The sequence below is a fragment of the Primulina huaijiensis genome, chromosome 5 (genome assembly GCF_012295235.1).
Source record: "Primulina huaijiensis isolate GDHJ02 chromosome 5, ASM1229523v2, whole genome shotgun sequence".
Taxonomy (NCBI): domain Eukaryota; kingdom Viridiplantae; phylum Streptophyta; class Magnoliopsida; order Lamiales; family Gesneriaceae; genus Primulina; species Primulina huaijiensis.
In genome coordinates this window covers 3,726,786-3,745,173 of record NC_133310.1, presented here as the reverse complement: position 1 = coordinate 3,745,173, position 18,388 = coordinate 3,726,786, and the positions used below count along the sequence as shown (strand labels likewise).

Sequence of the window (18,388 nt, the reverse complement as noted above, 5' to 3'; positions counted from 1 at the left end):
GATACCTAGGGGATCATGGGGCGATGCTACTAGACGCTCTTACCATGATCCGATGGGTGCAATCAGAAATGAGTTCTGACATTCTTGATCAAGGTGTTGATGAAAAGAATGGGGCTAACTAGGGTAAGCCCGAATAAGAATAAATGTTATTCTGAATCACAAGGAGTTGTGAACCCACGGCTAGCTGTATCCCTGAACCATTGAGGGTCACACAAGTACTGGATCATTTGTTCCCGTTGAGAGAATAAATTCAAGTAGTTGAATTTATATATTATAGTAAATTCAAGGAGTTGAATTTATGATAATTAAATTTTGAGAGAATAAATTCAAGATGTTGAATTTATATTATGATATAGTAAATTCAAGGAGTTGAATTTATGATAATTAAATTTTGAGAAAATAAATTCAAGGAGTTGAATTTATGAGATTGTAAATTCAAGAAGTTGAATTTATGAAATTTGGAGAAAATAAATTCAATGAGTTGAATTTATAAAATTTGAGAATTTAATATATTAAACTCAAATGTTGGGTTTATTAGATATTAAATTTTGGAGGTGATATAAATTCAAGGAGTTGAATTTATAATTTAAATAATAAATTCAAATGTTGAATTTATAATGATTTAATTTATTAAACTCAAAAGTTGAGCTTATTAATTAATAAATTAAATATGGTGGATAATATGTTAATGGGCTTGTAGGAGTACAAGTCCAACATATTAAATAATTAAAGTTGTTAATGGACCTTAATTAATTGATTAAATTAGTGTGACTAACCCAATTAATTAATTAAGCCCATTAATGTTAATTAAAGGGCCCAATTATTATACTATAATAATTAGGTCATGGATTATTATAAATAGGGATTGAGAGTCAAAACCCTAGCCACCACCATAAGCAATTTTCGAAAATCAGCCTCTTCATCCTCCAAATATTTTCGGCCTCCTTGTTTTTCAAAAGTTGAGCCGTCTCTTGTTTTAATTAATCTCAACGCAAAACTTCTTCCAATTTTCTAGTGCAAATTGGAAGAGGAACAAATTTTCTGGTCGTGGACCTGATTAGAAGAATTAACAAAGGAGTTTTTGAAGAAAATTCGTAGGGATTCATCAAGAGCTAATCCGTTTATACCGGATTAGTTGTAGCCAAGTGATTTAATTCACAAAGGTATAATATTCTAACTCCCTATGAATGTTTAATGATAAAACCATACGAGTGCCCAAATATAAACATATTTTGATTGTCAAAATAAAATAAAATTTTAAACTTCCGCTGCGTTTGGACACATAGAAAACCGAGATCCAACAATTGGCCTTCATGATAATTATTTGTGTAGTATAAAATGTAGCAGAAAATTTCATTTCGCAATAGATTAAAGGATTTGAATTACAAAATCTTAATCGAGCATGGTTCACTTTAATATACGTATAGCCTACTATACAAAATTATACATAAGGAAGGTTACGTTGATGAGTAAATTTGTTTATCATAAAAATGGTCAATTTACTATCGTTATTATTAAAGTCATAAATATTTTTGATGAGATGATTTTTCGATTTGATTTTATTTTGATAAACATTTATTTATATTAGAAATAGTACATTATTAAAGTATTATGAATGTTTAAGTATGAATTAGTTTAATATTTGGTCAATTTAATATAAAAAAATTAATTCATTATATTACAATATATAATATTAATAATGACAATGATGATGAGATCTATCATTGTTATTCTTATTGTTCATCATTATTTTTACTTTTATTAACTTTTTTATTAATATTATTTTTTAATTTTATAATCTTTATAATAGAGACAAAAATGATGTCTTGGTCTGTTTTTGGCTCTTCTAATTTTACCCTTATGTGATACTAATATTACACTTTTGTTTTTATTTTTTAAAATTTCAACAAACACTTTTGTTTTTATTTTATTTTTAATTACAACAATTCACATAACACTTTAGTCTCTCGATAATTTGTCAAATTTCACTTTAGTCCTTTGATAATTATAAAAAAATTGTACACACACCGCGTGTGCAAAATAGCTAGTATATATATAACCATTCAAGGATGTCGATTACATAATTAAAAAATTGAAACTATTATAAAAACTAAAAATACCTACATCCTAATTGACTTTGGATAAGTGACTCGTGGAAAATTGACTAAGAATCTGTTTTGATAAGCGTAGAAGTTATTTGAAATAATGTATAAATTATTCGGTATTTTAGAATATATATATTATAATTTTAAAAAATAAACAACTAAAATTTTCCAAAATCTTTTAAAATAATACGAGTATTTAAATATTATTCAAATTAATATAGATATTTATTCTTATATCCTAAATTATTCTAAAATATAATTTTAAAAATTTCAATTGCAATACTTTATTGTGTATGTTAAATAAATAAATTTTGAATTGCATTTTTAGTGATGTTTTGGGTAGTTTTGTGTGTGTGTTTTTTTTATATATATTTTTAATAAACTTTATTTGATTTATGTTTGATTTAAATTTTTATGGTGATTTTTTTTTGAGGGGATAACTTTGGGGATTATTGGTGAAGTTTGTTAAGAAATCAAACATAAATATATAGCGAGGTGGTTCACATGTTGCGTACTGATAGATATTAAGTTTTGATGTAAACAAATAACTGATTAATCAATTATTAGTTCTAGACAAGTCATTGGTTCCAAGCAACAAGTTTAAACAAGCCAAAACCAATTAACTAATTCAATGACAATATAGTTTTAGTGCCCCAAGCTCAAGTTTACGTCAGCGCGACTGCACAATAGGTCTGGAATGTGATATAATGATACCAAATGTTGATCTTTCATATTACGATGTGGTTTGATGACGAACCAAACAGAAACTGGTGAGCATATGACACTCGAAGCCGAAAATCTTAGGGCAATATATTGGTCCACATTTCCCAGGGTGATATATGTGTGTACATAATATGAGTGGCTAACACCTGAAAGATGAGAACAACACCAATGACAAGATGAAGAGGAGCATAAATGAACTGATCATACATCAGAATTAGAGACATAAATGATTTGATAGGTACTAGTCATATCAACTAATAAATCTTCTTCTCATATGCTTATAACTTAAAAGCTCAAAAGTTAAATGTGTTTGACTTAAAAAATTATGTGATAGCTGACATTTTGAGAAGTTTCAAAGAGAGTGTGTGAGTTATGAGATAAGCACACTAGAAAGACTCATGTTGGTACAACGAGGACAATCGTCGGATCATGCCGTTACAGTAGATATTGAATATGAAGGACAAAATCATTCAATGCGACTACAGTCAAGAACAAAGTACATCGGTATTTCCAAAAAAGGTTAGTGAACATCGAGAATATCAAATATGAATATTGTAATAAGCTGATATAAAATAAAGAATTCCCAAAGAAAAGATGAGCGTGATCAAGAACACAAAAAATGTTTATCAGCATTGTCTAATAACGAGCAGAAGTTCTCCGAGCACCATGGATGTCCAACATCTCAAGCAAAGAAGCATCCATATCTATGCTCACATATCACCGCCATGTCAACTCAGACAACAAGCACTTCCGATATCAGAGCACAGTCTCATCGCCGATACAATCATCAAGGCTCAATGTGCTCAAGGTGCAACACCTTGTTGTTGCACCCCTACCCAGTTTTCACACTAGTTCGATTCAGAAAATGAATAAGAACAGTTGTAGAAGTTAGAGTTTATCTCCAGGTTTTGTCTTCTAGTTAATAGGTAGTATGTCAGTAAGATCTTGTCATCTTGATTGGTTGAGTATGCTAGAAGTCTCAGTTGAGAATGTGACATCAGCTGAGATGAATTTTCACAATATGATTGTATAAATCAAAGTCATTTAATGAAACCATTCGGTAACTGAAAAAGGTGAACGCAGTGGGATTTGATTCTCGAACTTCAAAACATAAACTCATCTTTAATCCATTTTCATTATTTATTATCAGATTGATCAAAATTTTTTGTTTCATTAATTTGAGTTTTTGCACTTTCACATTAAAGTTATAGACTTATCAATTTAGATCAAGAATAATTTCATCGGTTGCTAATACAATCTTGAAACCTTTTTTAAGGAAGTCTCAAATTGATTCTAATACGTACAATATTATATTCAACAATATTTATATAATTAATAATATAATTATCTAAAAATAGATTGAGTTCAACCTATTACCTCTATGATGGATCTAACGAATGTCATTGTTTCAATTTTTTTTTTAAATTTATGTGGGATAAAATGAAACCCACATTATAAATCAATTACGATCATGAAATATGTAGCAGAGACTATTACCTAAAAGTAGGATATCNAACAGCTCAATAACTTTCTTCACATATTAATTGCATGTTAATGAATTGAGAGAGAATATCTACTTTATAAATAATTATTGATTAGATTTTAGAGTAGGTTTATTGTGAGACGGTCTCACGAATTTTTATATGTGAGATGAATGAATTCTATCGATATTCACAATAAAAAGTAATACTCTTAGCATAAAAAGTAATATTTTTTGATGAATGACTCAAATAAAAGATCTGTCTCACAAAATACATGTCACAATCAACTAATATATATATTAGTAATTTTTGAATTTGTGGTTGGACATGAAGAAAAAAAAATCACTTATAATATAAAATTCATAAAAATAATCTATAAAAAATACAAAAAAAATTTCTTGAAAACATTCTTGAAATACTAACTGCATTTCCTAATATGGATCAGCCTTTTTCTTTACTGCAATGGTGAAATATGAAACCGTGAGCAGATCTTGTTGATAAACCCCATCGACTGATCTGTCTTGGATCAAATTTCCAAGTACCCACCATTATTTTCTTCCCTTATCTATATATTTCTCGGAATTTTCTCGAAGAAACTGGACTCTGGATAGTAGAAAACCGTCTCAAGTACAGTTTTTGCATTGAAATTTCATCGAATTTGATACGCCATTTCGTTGATTGGCTGTTACGGGTTGGTGATTACGTGTTAATTTTTTTGTTTCGAGTGATTGGGGTTTTGCTTATATAATGCATTAATCAGCATAGTTGAATTGTGTTTCTGTTGATTTTTTCAACCCTAAGAATCAAGTAAATTCGAATACGGACACCTCTATCAGTTGTTTCTCTATGAGGATTAATTGAACTTTTTTTTACTGTGTTTTTGTGAATAGTTGTGTTGAAAGAAGATTTTTTTTTTTTTTTTTCATTTTCTGTGGGCGATTTCTTGGTTTCGGTATTATTATATTCATGATTCAGCGTACCTTTGATAAATTCCAGCAGACAGGATAAAGTTGAAGAAAAATGACGATGGGCCCGCCCACGACAACAGTAGACGACGTGGTGGAAGAGATAACGAGAATCCATAGATCATTACCGGCCCGGCCCGCAATAGAAGAGGTTGAAGCAGCTAGAACTTTGATTCAGAATGTGGAGAGGGAAGATCAGTTGAGATTGGAGGGTATTGCGAAGCAAATCAAAGGAAAAGACGTCCCACAAGAATTGTTCGATATCTTGCTGGAGATGCAACGAAATATGGTCCATTTCCAGAGCAAGGACATTAAGAGGGAGGCTCTGAAACTGTTGGATCTGGAGGGCGTACACTTAGTTTTTGGTGATTTGATTCAGAGAGCTACCAAATGCTTGCCTATGAGTTCAGGTTCTCAATCGAGAGATTTGAGCGATGTGTCCTTGGCTACCACTTCTTCTTTCTCCACCAACAGTTTGAATTCTCCATTGACAACGGTCACTTCACCGTCTTCTTCAAGTTTCTATAATGAGAAGGAGAGCGCGAAGGCTTCGGAGGTGTTGTTTGCTAAAGATGATAGTTATTTGAAGAAGCCGATCCCGGCCTTTCATGTAAGTGGAAGTGAGGGAATTGTGTCCAGGAATCGAGCTGTAGATGTATTGAATGTGCCACAACATGTAGATTCCACTCTGAAACAAGGTTAGGTCGACTATATTACTCAGTAGGTAATTTTGACTTGTTAAATGCGATCAAAGATTCTGTTTTTTATGTTGGAACAATTGATATTTTACAGGGCAAGAGGGGGAAAAACTCAGTCTTATAAAGTTAGCAAGTTTTATTCAAGTGTCGGCAAAGAAAGGAACTAGAGAGATTATTTTGCGGGGAAAATTATCGGATCAAGTAGAGTGGCTTCCTGATTCGATAGGAAAGCTTTCGAATTTGATCACATTGGATTTATCGGAAAATAGGATTGCAGGGTTGCCTGAATCTATAGGGGGGCTATCCTCGTTAAAAACGCTGGATTTACATGGAAATAGAATCAGTGAACTACCCGAATCCATCGGGGATTTGCTTTCCCTTATTAATCTTGATTTGAGAGGAAACCAGTTAAAATCACTGCCTTTGACAATTACCAGNACGACTATGGCCTCCTTGTCGAGCTTAAGAGAGCTCAATGCTAGTTTCAACGAGCTTGAATATGTCCCTGAGAGCTTATGCCTTGCTACAACTCTCGTAAGGTTGAACATAAGCAACAACTTTGCCGATTTGCAATCTCTGCCAAGATCCATTGGAAACCTTGAAATGCTAGAGGAGTTGGACCTGAGCAATAACCAAATAAGAGTCCTTCCGGACTCATTTAGAATGCTATCTCAGCTTCGCGTCTTGAAAGTTGAGGGAAATCCTCTGTTGGAGCCGCCTAGAAAAGTAATTGAAGAAGGAGCTCAGGTAAATCCGACTCTATTTTCTTCCTTGTGTTTTCCTTTTAAATTATTGTTTTACTAAATATGATTCTTTTTTTTTTTCTTTTTCACCTCAGGCTGTTGTTCAGTACATGGCTAACCTTTATGCACAGAAGGATGTCAAGTCGCAGCCAACCAAGCAAAAGAAATTATGGGCTCAGTTTTGCTTCTTTTCAACATCTAACAAACGTAAGCGCGATGGTGTGGGCTATGCTAAAGCGTAAAATGGAGCACCTTGGAAAACCAAATCGAACTTCTTGGGTATAACCATCTCTCATGTTGATGGATTTCTCCATTAGAGGGGTGGGGGGATGGGGTGGGGTTTATGTTATAGATAGTTGGCTAAATTCAATGTATCATGACAATTAAGATTCCCTTTATCTCCTCTAAGACGTGCTCGAATCCATATCATTGGAAGTAGATTCGCAAATTTGGTCGAGGGGGATCAATTTCTCGTAAATCGGCTTCGCCCTTTGATTTTTCCATTGTTTAAGTTACTCATTCTGATTACAATCATAGTAGCTGTTTCTTGTGCTGATCCTTGCTTTCTTATGTACCATACAGGAGCAAACAGATGATGGGTGGGCTAATAGTTCTTATCAAATTCAATTGCCTTGGCACACAACGTACCTATTTCAGCTATTATCTGATCCTTGCTTTAGAAAAGTTGAAGACTCGTTATACTTTTTAATTTTTTTTTGCCATCCACTGTTGTTGTCACTTGCATTTTTGATCAAGTATGAGATGTAAAAATGAGTTCAAACGCGATGCCTTGGTCATATTTTTTTTGGTTTGAAGATTGCTTATTGAGTCAGGATTTTTATATAGGAAAAAACCAAAATTGATCCTGCGAGTCATAGGGAGTTATCTGTATCGGTTTTTGGTCCGCTAATTGATTCAAAATTTGATATTGGTGTAATAATTTGGCCTTTCTGTTACACTTTTGGTCATGATTTTATAAGAGAAAAGTGAGAACCGCAAGAAAATATGTAAAAATGTGAGCTTTTTGCTTTAATTGGTGAATTTCACATTCCCAATACTTATCCTTACAGAAAGTAGCAGAAAATCTTTTTCAACCTTCTCTTTCTGGTGTGAGCCCGTGAAGTTCCAACCGGTTACGACTGAAGACACGAGTCTATTCCTTAAGTCGTGTGTGTAAATACTTAAAAAAAAAAGAAGCGATTTCAGATCTTTCTTTCACGATTTTAAAAAATAAAAAAAATCATAATATTTTTTAAGGATTTACTTTAATCTGTTGCCAAATATGAAACCAGAAGTTATATATATATATATTTTCATGCTTCCAAAATTTATATTTGTTTTTCGACTAAATCACACGATCGAGTACTTCTCATCTTAGGACAAGTATGATGTTCGAAAAAAACTTGTGTGAGACGGTCTCACGGGTCGTATTTTATGAGACAGATCTTTTATTTGGGTCATCCATGAAAAAATATTAATTTTTATGCTAAGAGTATTACTTTTTATTGTAAATATCGGTAGGGTTGACCTGTCTCACAGATAAAAATTCGTGAGACGTCTCACAAGATACCTACTCATGATGCATGTTTTTGTTTTAGATTAATCTTTTTTCCCCATTAATATTAAGTAAAAAAAATTAACTCCTGTAAAAAATATAAATTTAAAGATTTAGTCTCAATTTGTATCAAATTTTTTTTTCCAAACACCATCGATCATTCTGACAGATTCTTACACGTATATTTTTAATGTATACGTGCACAAATAAATTGTTATATTTTTAAAAATAAATTCAAGGATAATTTAATCAGTTAAATTTTCAAATTTGAATAGAAAATGATGCTTTCTTTTACAAAGGGAACAATTTTTTCTATTCATAAGTTTCTGAAGTAATTAATACATTTGGGATGAGATTATATGCAAGCCAACATGAGTGGAAACATGATGAAGACCTACCAATTCAATCAGATAAGTTAAACCAGAACATTCAAAATTCCATGATGACGATGAATAATTAGTCAATGTGGCCATTCGACAGACATTTCATGCAATTTACGTACACCCTTTTTTTGGGTGATTATTTATTCCCAAAGACCACAGCCTATTATATATTCACAATATTTGCATATTTTGGATGGAGTAAACCAATGAAAACACATTAATTATCTAATAATTGCAGGAATGAAGACACATTTTTCAGACATGAAAGAAATGTGTGCTCATATCAATTATATACTGCACATGAAATACACACAACTAATGGAATGAGAAAATCATTATACAGAATAATGGGTTGGAAAAATTTAGTTTTTTGAATGTTCATCATGTGATTATACTGGATCTTTGTGACTGGAATAATGCGAATCAACAGAAAGCAGTAAGTCTTCGCCGATAGCTCAAGACGTATATTTATCAGCCAAGAGAAGTATACAAAAGAGTTGATGAAAAAGTTCAGGACTGGTGAAGGAAAACCAGCAGCAACACCAACTTAAAATTGGATAAGGATGAATCAGGACTAATAGTATATATAACTAAGTATATATGCTATATCTTACTGGCAGTAAACCCGATATGATGTTTGTTATTTGTGTGTTCAAGGTTTCAAGCAGATCCCAGAGAATCAAAATACACAGTAGTTAAAAGAATATTAAAATATCTTAGAGGAACAAAAAAAAGGTCTATGGTACCCTAAGAATGAAAACTTTGAGTTAATTGGATACTCTGATGCCAATTATGGATGAATAGAAAAAGTACAAGTGGAACTTGTCAATTTCTCGGATCCGAGTTAGTAACATGGCTTAATAAGAAGCAGAACTTCATAGCAACCTAAAAAGAGTGGAGATATTTCTCAAAAGCACGTCTAGAAAGGATGAATTTTCGCCGCATCCCACCACTCAAAATAAGGTCTTCAAATTCATTTTCTGGATAAAGCTGGTGAACAAAATGTGAGTAGTCTGCATCTTTGTCACTGAAATAATGTGCAGCAACAGAAAGCAGCAAGTCTAGGCAAAGATGAATCTTTTATCTGCAAGACGAAATTGCATGTATAACAGTGCTCTACGTTGATCACGACAATCGTCTCTAAGATACGACTTCAAATCAAGAGAATATAACACTATAAACTGTTGATAACAGCGAAAAAAAATATGCAAAACTTTCAAGTATACAATGAATGAGAACGAAAATACAGCAAAGATGCGAAAAGTATGATCAATGCAGATGGAGGGATTATTTGTACCTATTCACCAGTTACGGAGAAGGAACACAACCTTCTGGATACGAACACAATTTTTTGTGATAAGCCAAGTGACGCACTGTTTGATCCGAACGCAGCTTGGTTTAGACGCAACCTGCTGTGAAGGCTAAAGGACACACTGTTTGGTCCGAACGCAGGTGATAGGCTAAAGGGTCCATCCGGTCACGGATGTGCATGTGTTCCAACAAGACTTTGGCTATCAGTGTCTTTCTCCTTTCAAAAACTTTTGGTGCCCCTAAGGGCCTAATCCCATAGTTCAAACTTAGAACTAATAAGGAGGGCAACACTTGGTTTGACTTCCAATATCAAACAACTCCATGTTCCATTTCATTCAATATTCCAACACACAAAATACATACAAAACACGTCATGCAAGCAACTAATTGGTCTATTTTGTATTTTCATTTTCCAAGTTCGATAGGATTAAATTACAGAAACTCTTTGATAAAAATTTTGTAGCCACGTGAAAATTTAATTTCCCTTCAACTAAAATTTTGAAACATGTATATATGGTTGTACATGATTTTGCATGCAATATATTATAGATTGTGACTTATTGAAGTATTTAGTAATTCATTTTTGACGAAAAGACAACAATTTTAATTAATATTAATAGTGAAAATATTTAATTTTTTGGGTGAAATTTCGATGAAAATCTGGCAAATTAAAATTAAAACCCAATTTAATCTCTTTTTCTTAATTAGGTCGACAAAACATCCTGAAAATTTAAACCAATGATCACATCAACTAAATAGAAAAGAAAAAAGAAAAAGAGAAAATGACATGAATATGCTTGCTAGCAATCTTATGCATTATAATTCAAAAATTCACCACTAAAGCTTACCGTATTATTAAATAGAAAAAGAGTAATTGATGGGTGAAAACATTCTTGAATTATTCATTGTTGATCCATCACCATTAGAAGTGTAATTGTGAAGGTTAAGGGATGGATAAATGTTCTGGGCATGGCTAGAAGAATCAGCTGAGAAATTATGCAGCAGGATCAAAGGATTTTCTTGAATCTTGCTTAAACAGACATTGTTGCCACCTTGATCAGTTCGCTTGATTTGGGGAACTGTGAAAGTAGTAGGATTCACGGTTTTAATGTCGTGAATGCTGCGGCGACGCCGGTCGATTGGAGTGGTGCTCGTTAGGCGTTTGAAGTACTTTTGAGAATGGCTTGCTACTTGGCAAGGCCGTGCCTATGTAGAGACATGAGAGTCCATTGACTCAAGCCCATTTATTTTATGGGGCCTATAATTTTTTGAAAATTTTATTACATATTAGCATATGTTTTTTCCAACATAAATATATTATTTTGGGTTTTTTCATAACCAAGTCATTGTCTTCCTCAGACTTTATTCCACACATTCCAATATTCAATATTTCTTACAATTATATTATTAAAAAAAATATGAATATTATAATAACTATCTTTGGTAGATTGGTATCTCCATATTTTTATTACAAAAATAACAATCATTCTTTTTGTTAACTCGCATAAAAGAAAAAAATTGCGCTGCCTACTCAATGTTTAATTTGTGGACAAAATATTTTTGACTCTATTTTTTAACTCGCGCAATCCTCATGCCTAAACACTACTAGTTCGTATGAAATATTTGACTACAGAAAACCTATTGAAAAAAAATCGTTCGCTACCGCTTCTTGTCGCTAGCAAGCGGCACAACCGCGCCTAGAATCGATATTCATTTGGTGTTATTCGATTAATAGTGAATTCCCGAAAATCTAAACCACGAAGTTTCTCGATCTTTCTAGATAATCACGAATCTTCCGTTATATTCTTTACCGTATCTAACTATTTTTGGCGGTTGGTTTTCCTTTTTTATTTTCTCGTACAAGATTGTTTTGCTTCATCGAACACTAAAATTTTGTATCATAGCACTAGACCAGTAGTATTACTATAGTATCCGACAATTCCATTTGTTATCTACAATCTGTTCGGAGAAATGTATAAATCTGCTCTATAAGGTGATTTTTTTTAGTTATCATTTTGGACATGTTTGATTTTTTTATTCGTTTATTTTTATATTAATTTTAATATATTGATTTAATTCGAAAAAGTTGTTATGGAACTAAAAAATATGAACACACGATGAGAGAATTTTTTAAAAAAGTTAGACTCGAGCCCAAAAATTGCTAGGATCGGCCTTGGTACTTGGGTTGGGGTTTTGGTAATCACGTAGTATCTTGATATGCTCCTCCAGTCTCCTTTTCCATATATGTGGAGTCCCATAAGAAATAGCCTGCATTCATGTTGTTAAGAGATTGATGAGTTATTCATGAAAACAGATTTACCAATAAGTTGACAATACTGACTATATTACGACGTGTCAAGGACAAAAATAAATTAAAAAATATATCAAAATTCGAAATTGGACAAGTTAATATTCTATGGCATATCTTTCTTGTGGGCAATCGACAAACAATATTTTAAAAGATTATATTTTACTTACAAAATTTTTTAATTTCGTAAATAATAAAAAGATTCTATTTTCCCATACGAAAATATTATTTAAATCTTAACCAGAAAACAAGGGAAAGAACCCTAGAAGAAAAGTATGTATATATGTGTTCTTTTTCAGTCCAGGGAACTCCCTTTTGGCGCGACTGTCTCGTTTTAGCTGCTGCATTTGAGCAAGCAGCAGCAGCAGGAGATCCACCAGCGATGTTCTCCTTCGTCATCTCCATTTCGATATGTTTTTCCTTCCGATAATTAATATCATGATCCCTCGTATCGCCATTACTTATGTAATTGGGAATGGGAATTTCACCACATTCAATTATCTCTACATCTACAATCAATGCCAGATAATGATCCTTGATCTCTTTTATCATTGTTCGAGGATTCTTTGATGCAATATATTCAAAGAAAGTTTGAGAAGTTGGATCAACTTATGCCAAAGCATTCTCAAATATTTTATTCTCTTGATCAGAACTCCAGTCGGCTTTCTTTTTTATTGCCGCTTGACACTCACGGAAATTTTATGGTCCGCTTCCGGCAAGTGTCACTAATCCAACGCAGGCTTAAAAATTATCCTGAGCCTGAAATCACAAATAAGACCGTTAGAAGGGGGCGGGAGAGTGTCCCGGCGTAGCCCCTCCGACGCTCAAGTAAGAGACTAAGGATATATGGGGGGAGCAGCTAAGGGCGCTGCTGAAAACAATATAGTAAATCCCTGAATTAAACACTCAAACCTGGTATTTATAGGAGAATACTTGGGCTCTTGATGTGCCTACTTTCCATTTGGACTAGGGATGTGCCAGGGGTAGTGGGCTCATCTATGGGGTATCACCGCTGATTCACTATGAACTGGTGGCGACAGGAGATCATACAAAGGTTCATGTATCTCTAAAGGAAAGTCAGGGAATTCCATTGATGTTTTTTGTTTGTGAATAATACAATACTCTCTAGTCTCTAAGGGCGAATGGGAAAACTTCAAGAAAATGGCTCACTCTTTATAAGAAATAGGAAAACTACAAATTTAGCTTGTTTTGGTGTTTATAACTCTCGTGCAAATGTTTGTCAAACCATAAATTAACTCATTTAATTCAAAAGTTGAAATGAGCAATTATTTTTTGCTCGAAATAGATTTGAGAAGCTTGTGGAATAAATATAACTAATCTAAAATGGAGAAGAATCTTACAAAATTAAATATCCATTAAAAACCATCTTAAAGAGTGATAAAATAGCTTGAACTAATTAAACTTACTTTGCATATTTGTGTGAGGCTCGTGCTATGATTAGCGTTTAACGACCAAACAACCAGGATTCGTTAATGTAAACAATGAAAGCGATTAAAAATTTTTCTTTTGGACTAATAGAAATTTCGACATGATCTCCCCGTCAGTAGGACATCCCAAAAATTTCCAAACAACACAAACAACATTTATATAATAGAAAAAAGTCATAACATCAATTTACAAACCTATAGTCGCACTACTCAGGACTAACACATGCGAGCCGACAAGGCTCGATCACATAACTATCAATCCAAAATATTTTAAAAGTAACAATATAGCTACATAGGGCATCCCCTGTCAAATGTATGACTCAATAATACACACACACACATATATATAGTTATATATTTGGGAGATCTCAACAACAACCCAATTACTGGGCACCGCTATCTGACGCTCCACCAGACGCGTCAAATCCTCCTGAATAACCTGCTATGACATCAAAAACAACCACAACATAAAAAAAAGAGGGGTCAGTACGACGAACCAGTAAAATTATGACAAACATAACTAACATGAAATAAAATCAAGTAAAATGCAATGAAATGCAATGCGTGTCGGTAACAACAAAATAACGAATATTAAAACGGAGTGATCTAATCCTATCACCCACTCTATCGATGACTCAACATCTCAACAGATCAATAATGATAGCAATTAATGGAGTCAAGGCTCGAAATACTATGTATGAATAGTTAATATGACTAGTCGAAAAATATCCAAAATAATCTTTTCAAAATAAACATATTTTTTATTTTATTATTTTCAAAGGACAAAAATAGGGATTATTTATTAATCTAAGCATATCAACTTAAAAAAATCGTGAATGCAATCACATTATTCACATAAGCATATAAGACAAGCCATAACTCATTACAAAATACTTAACGTCATCTCACATCATTATAGACGTCATAATAAAACAGTTCAAGCGTACCTCAACTGATACTTAATTTACCACTGAAATTTCCTAATAATTTTCCCGAAGAATCCAATCATGTAGCAAATAATTCATTTCACATTAACTTCTATTTATTTTTTCAAAATTGATCAATTTAGCCTAAAATTCTAAAAATCTATAATTTAGGTTTTAATATTTCTAAAATTACTATACGACAATTTTATAGCAAATAAACATGTAATTATTGAACACTAAAATTCTAAAACCCAATTAAATAAATCTGAATTTTCGAAATTATGCTCCAATAAATTCTGAAATTTTATTTTATCTCCAATCAGCTCGTATATATCACCTACAATCAACAATATAGCATATATTAATTGTTGGAATTCAAATGAATCAGAATACCCAAAATTCGAAACCTAAATCTGAAATTACCTTCTACAACTCAAAATCTAACTCAAGGCTAATAGTTCGAGCTCTATAAAGCCTAAAACAAGAGTTGTCCCATTAATTCCGGCGAAAGCGGGCGACGGTCTCAGACGGGTTTTTCGGGAGTCGTGAGTTTTCCTTGCTAAAAGGGTAAAATGGAAAGCTAACGTCGATGGCTTCTCAAATATGTATTTAATTTAATTTAATTTTTGAGCAATCGGAGCAGTCACAATCAATGGATGAAGCTTCGAAATTGGTTGAAGCTTTTGAAGAGAATTGCAGTCCGGAGAGAGAAAGAGATTATGATAGATTTACTCTATATATATTTTTATATATATTAACTTAATCAAATGTGCTGAGCTTCAGAGAAACATGGGCTAGGATCTCACAATTTGCAAGCATGATTAATTAAATTTAAGAGGTGAAACGTGTATCTTTTAATTAACTGAACGGTTTCATACAAACTTTGAGACAATGACTTGACGATGTAAAAAATTCAAATTGATATCTCGATAATTGATTTGCATGCATGTATCTCTATTGTACGGATTGTAAGAAAAAATAAAGTGAGTTAAAGGATCTCCCATGAGGGCCGACCTGACCCGACAATTCAAATTGGTAATTTGAATTTAATGGAGAGAGTGGTTATTTTCTGAATATAACTTCTCTAATCTTACTTTACTAAATCATCATTATTATTATCATTTTTCAATAGAGGGGCCGAAGACTTGCTATGAATATATAGCAAACAAAGAAATATATCACCATTGTTTTATGCATAATTTGTCAGATTCTTTTACGTTCGTGATCGACGTCAGACCATCAAAGTGTATTAATATCATCGAAAAAGGTTATTAAATCAACTACAAAAAGATCAAAATCGAATCATTTGATTATTCGATAGTATTCTAAATTGATTTCGATGAAATGACATCATGAAGGTTTCGTTATTTTCCCCTTCTCTAATATGAAGAATGAGCAACGTGTCTACAACAGAAAATTAGATACAAAAGTTGAAGTACACTTGTGTTTTTTTTTTTGGCCGATTGACTGGCTATTATTCTAGAAATTTTAAAAAAAAGGCACGCAATGCAAATTTTTTTCGTACAGGAAAAAAATTTGCATGATTGGTTAACATTTTTTTTGGCATGTTTTTTTTTCTATCAATGTCTAAATGTGATCCATGATAAGAGTTTCATATGTTTAATATCGAAGAAAAGTTTGCCAATAAAATTGAGAATGAGAGATTGCTATGATACATGAAAATTTTCATCTTGAATATTATATATTAAGGTTGGTTTATTATCCAATCTAATATTTGCTCTCATCTTATAGATATGACGATAATTAAACACACTCTTAGCATCTTCTAGGGTGAAGCTAAAGCAAGAAGAGCTCCCGAACGAATAGTAAAGTTAGAAATTTTTTAAAAATTACAAAATGGATCATATCCACAACCTACCCCAACATATTAAAATTTAGGATAGCAAACGTTTATTTCTTATGTATTTAGATTATCATTTTGAACATGATGAAATAGTTCGACTATTAAGAGATTCTCTGTCTGGACGTTGGAAGAACTTAATCGATAATATACTTAATCAAAAGAGATCGAACATATGTCTTGATAGCAACAGTTTACGGCAGGTCCAACTGAAATATCAACTGGCATTTAGAGACCGACTAACATGCAATTTTCACCTGTAGCGTGATTACTGATGGAAGATGCATCTCCGACAAGGCGTTTGGTAATACCCATGTTAGAAAGCTTTGCACAGAAAGATCTTTCACCGACTATTAACACATTTTGAGGCTTTAGATTGCGGTGAACAATTCCCAACTCATGTAAATGAAGAATTCCAGATACAACATCCCTATGATAAGAAGTAAAACAGTCAGATCTGTATCAAAAGGGTTTTAGATTATTAGTTCATAAGTACATTCTTTGCATACAAAATAAGTTGACCTCATCAATATTAATAACAAAGGTGAAGGATAACCATCTTGACTTCCACAATTTATAGTCTTGCATAACTCCTTTTAGATAATCAAAATGAACTGTAAACTCTTCTGCAACATCTGTATCCAAATTCTTTCCAAAAGACTTCGAGTGCATGAGAATAAGATCTTTAAGCTGCAACTACAACGCTCCAACGCAAGATATACAAAATCTTGATCTTGTTCTACTCCATACCATCTAACGATGTTTGGATGTCTATCTGACAAAATAAGATTTTGAATCTCTTTGGAGGCGATTTATATGCCCTTACAAGACGCTTCACAGCAACTGGACGACACTGAATTCCTTCAAGGACAATGGTGCCATTACTACCTTTTGCAATCTCTTTATTAGAAACAAACAATTTACCAATCGTCTGTCCACCAGTTGCTGCGAGAAATTGGCTGGTTAAGGTCCTCCCAGAAATTAATACCCCTCTCATCATAACTGTATTTAACCTCATTTTCTTTTTCTTGTTTTCCATGGTTAATTCCGTTCTTCCCAGATTTATGAGATCTCTTCCTATTTAGAAGGTACGTTCATTGCCATCGCCAAGTGGACAGCGCAACCCACATGATTTTTATTCTAGAGAATAAATTGAAATGGTAGGTAGCAAAGGCTAGAATGGTAACAAAAATAGGCAAAAGTGATTTGTTAAACTTTCCATTTAAGTGTTAGAAAACCATGATCAGAAATCTCTCACATCTAGCATACGAGGTTCCCTACAATCTCTCAAATCTAGCATACGAGGTTCCCTACAATTTTGATCGGAAACATGCGACGTAAGAACACCATTGAAGTCCTTTCTGTCGTGTACATCATTATAATTGCCACAATTGTTCGTTGAAGGAAAATGTTTTAAAATCTTTTCAACATTTGGTTGTGGTGGAAGAGCATCTGAAGTGGACGCAGGAGGCAGCATATCTTGATGACGAGTCCGTCAGCCCATTACGCATGGATAGGAGTTCCGAAAAAATATGATTTCGGAAGCGGTAGACTTGAGGCTTGAGCTCTTGACTGACATGACAATGGCATTTTACATGGAAGACCAGGTTCAAAATACTCAGAATCATAAAGATCAGCCCCAAGCAACTTCTCCATGTCATGACCAAGATAAGCAGACCCAATTTCGGACACTTAAATTCCACATAATAACGTTTGAATTGGGCATATATGATGTCAATCTGTAATCTGTCCCAGTGACATAAAGCAGTAGCCCAAAATAAGATTTATCTTTCTTCCCCCAGCTCATGTCATTTCATTTTTTGAAGCGGGAATTACACCATTGCCATCACTCTCTTGACTTCGAGTAATAATATTTGTCTG

At 33.0% G+C, this 18,388-nt stretch overlaps 1 protein-coding gene and 2 pseudogenes across 1 annotated transcript; 1 reads left to right on the top strand and 2 right to left on the bottom strand.

Annotated features, from left to right (window-relative positions):
* Nucleotides 1-4,717: 4,717 nt before the first annotated feature.
* On the top strand, nucleotides 4,718-7,725 carry LOC140976417 (plant intracellular Ras-group-related LRR protein 4-like). Its single transcript, XM_073440550.1, has 5 exons — nucleotides 4,718-5,000; nucleotides 5,306-5,972; nucleotides 6,067-6,719; nucleotides 6,811-6,994; nucleotides 7,298-7,725. Exons 2-4 carry the CDS (start codon nucleotides 5,336-5,338, stop codon nucleotides 6,955-6,957), a joined length of 1,437 nt encoding a protein of 478 aa, XP_073296651.1. The 5' UTR covers nucleotides 4,718-5,000; nucleotides 5,306-5,335; the 3' UTR covers nucleotides 6,958-6,994; nucleotides 7,298-7,725.
* Nucleotides 7,726-10,819: 3,094 nt separating this feature from the next.
* Nucleotides 10,820-13,363, bottom strand: LOC140977454 (transcription factor SRM1-like; annotated as a pseudogene).
* Nucleotides 13,364-14,103: 740 nt separating this feature from the next.
* Nucleotides 14,104-18,163, bottom strand: LOC140977453 (serine/threonine-protein kinase/endoribonuclease IRE1a-like; annotated as a pseudogene).
* Between the last annotated feature and the right edge of the window lie 225 nt (nucleotides 18,164-18,388).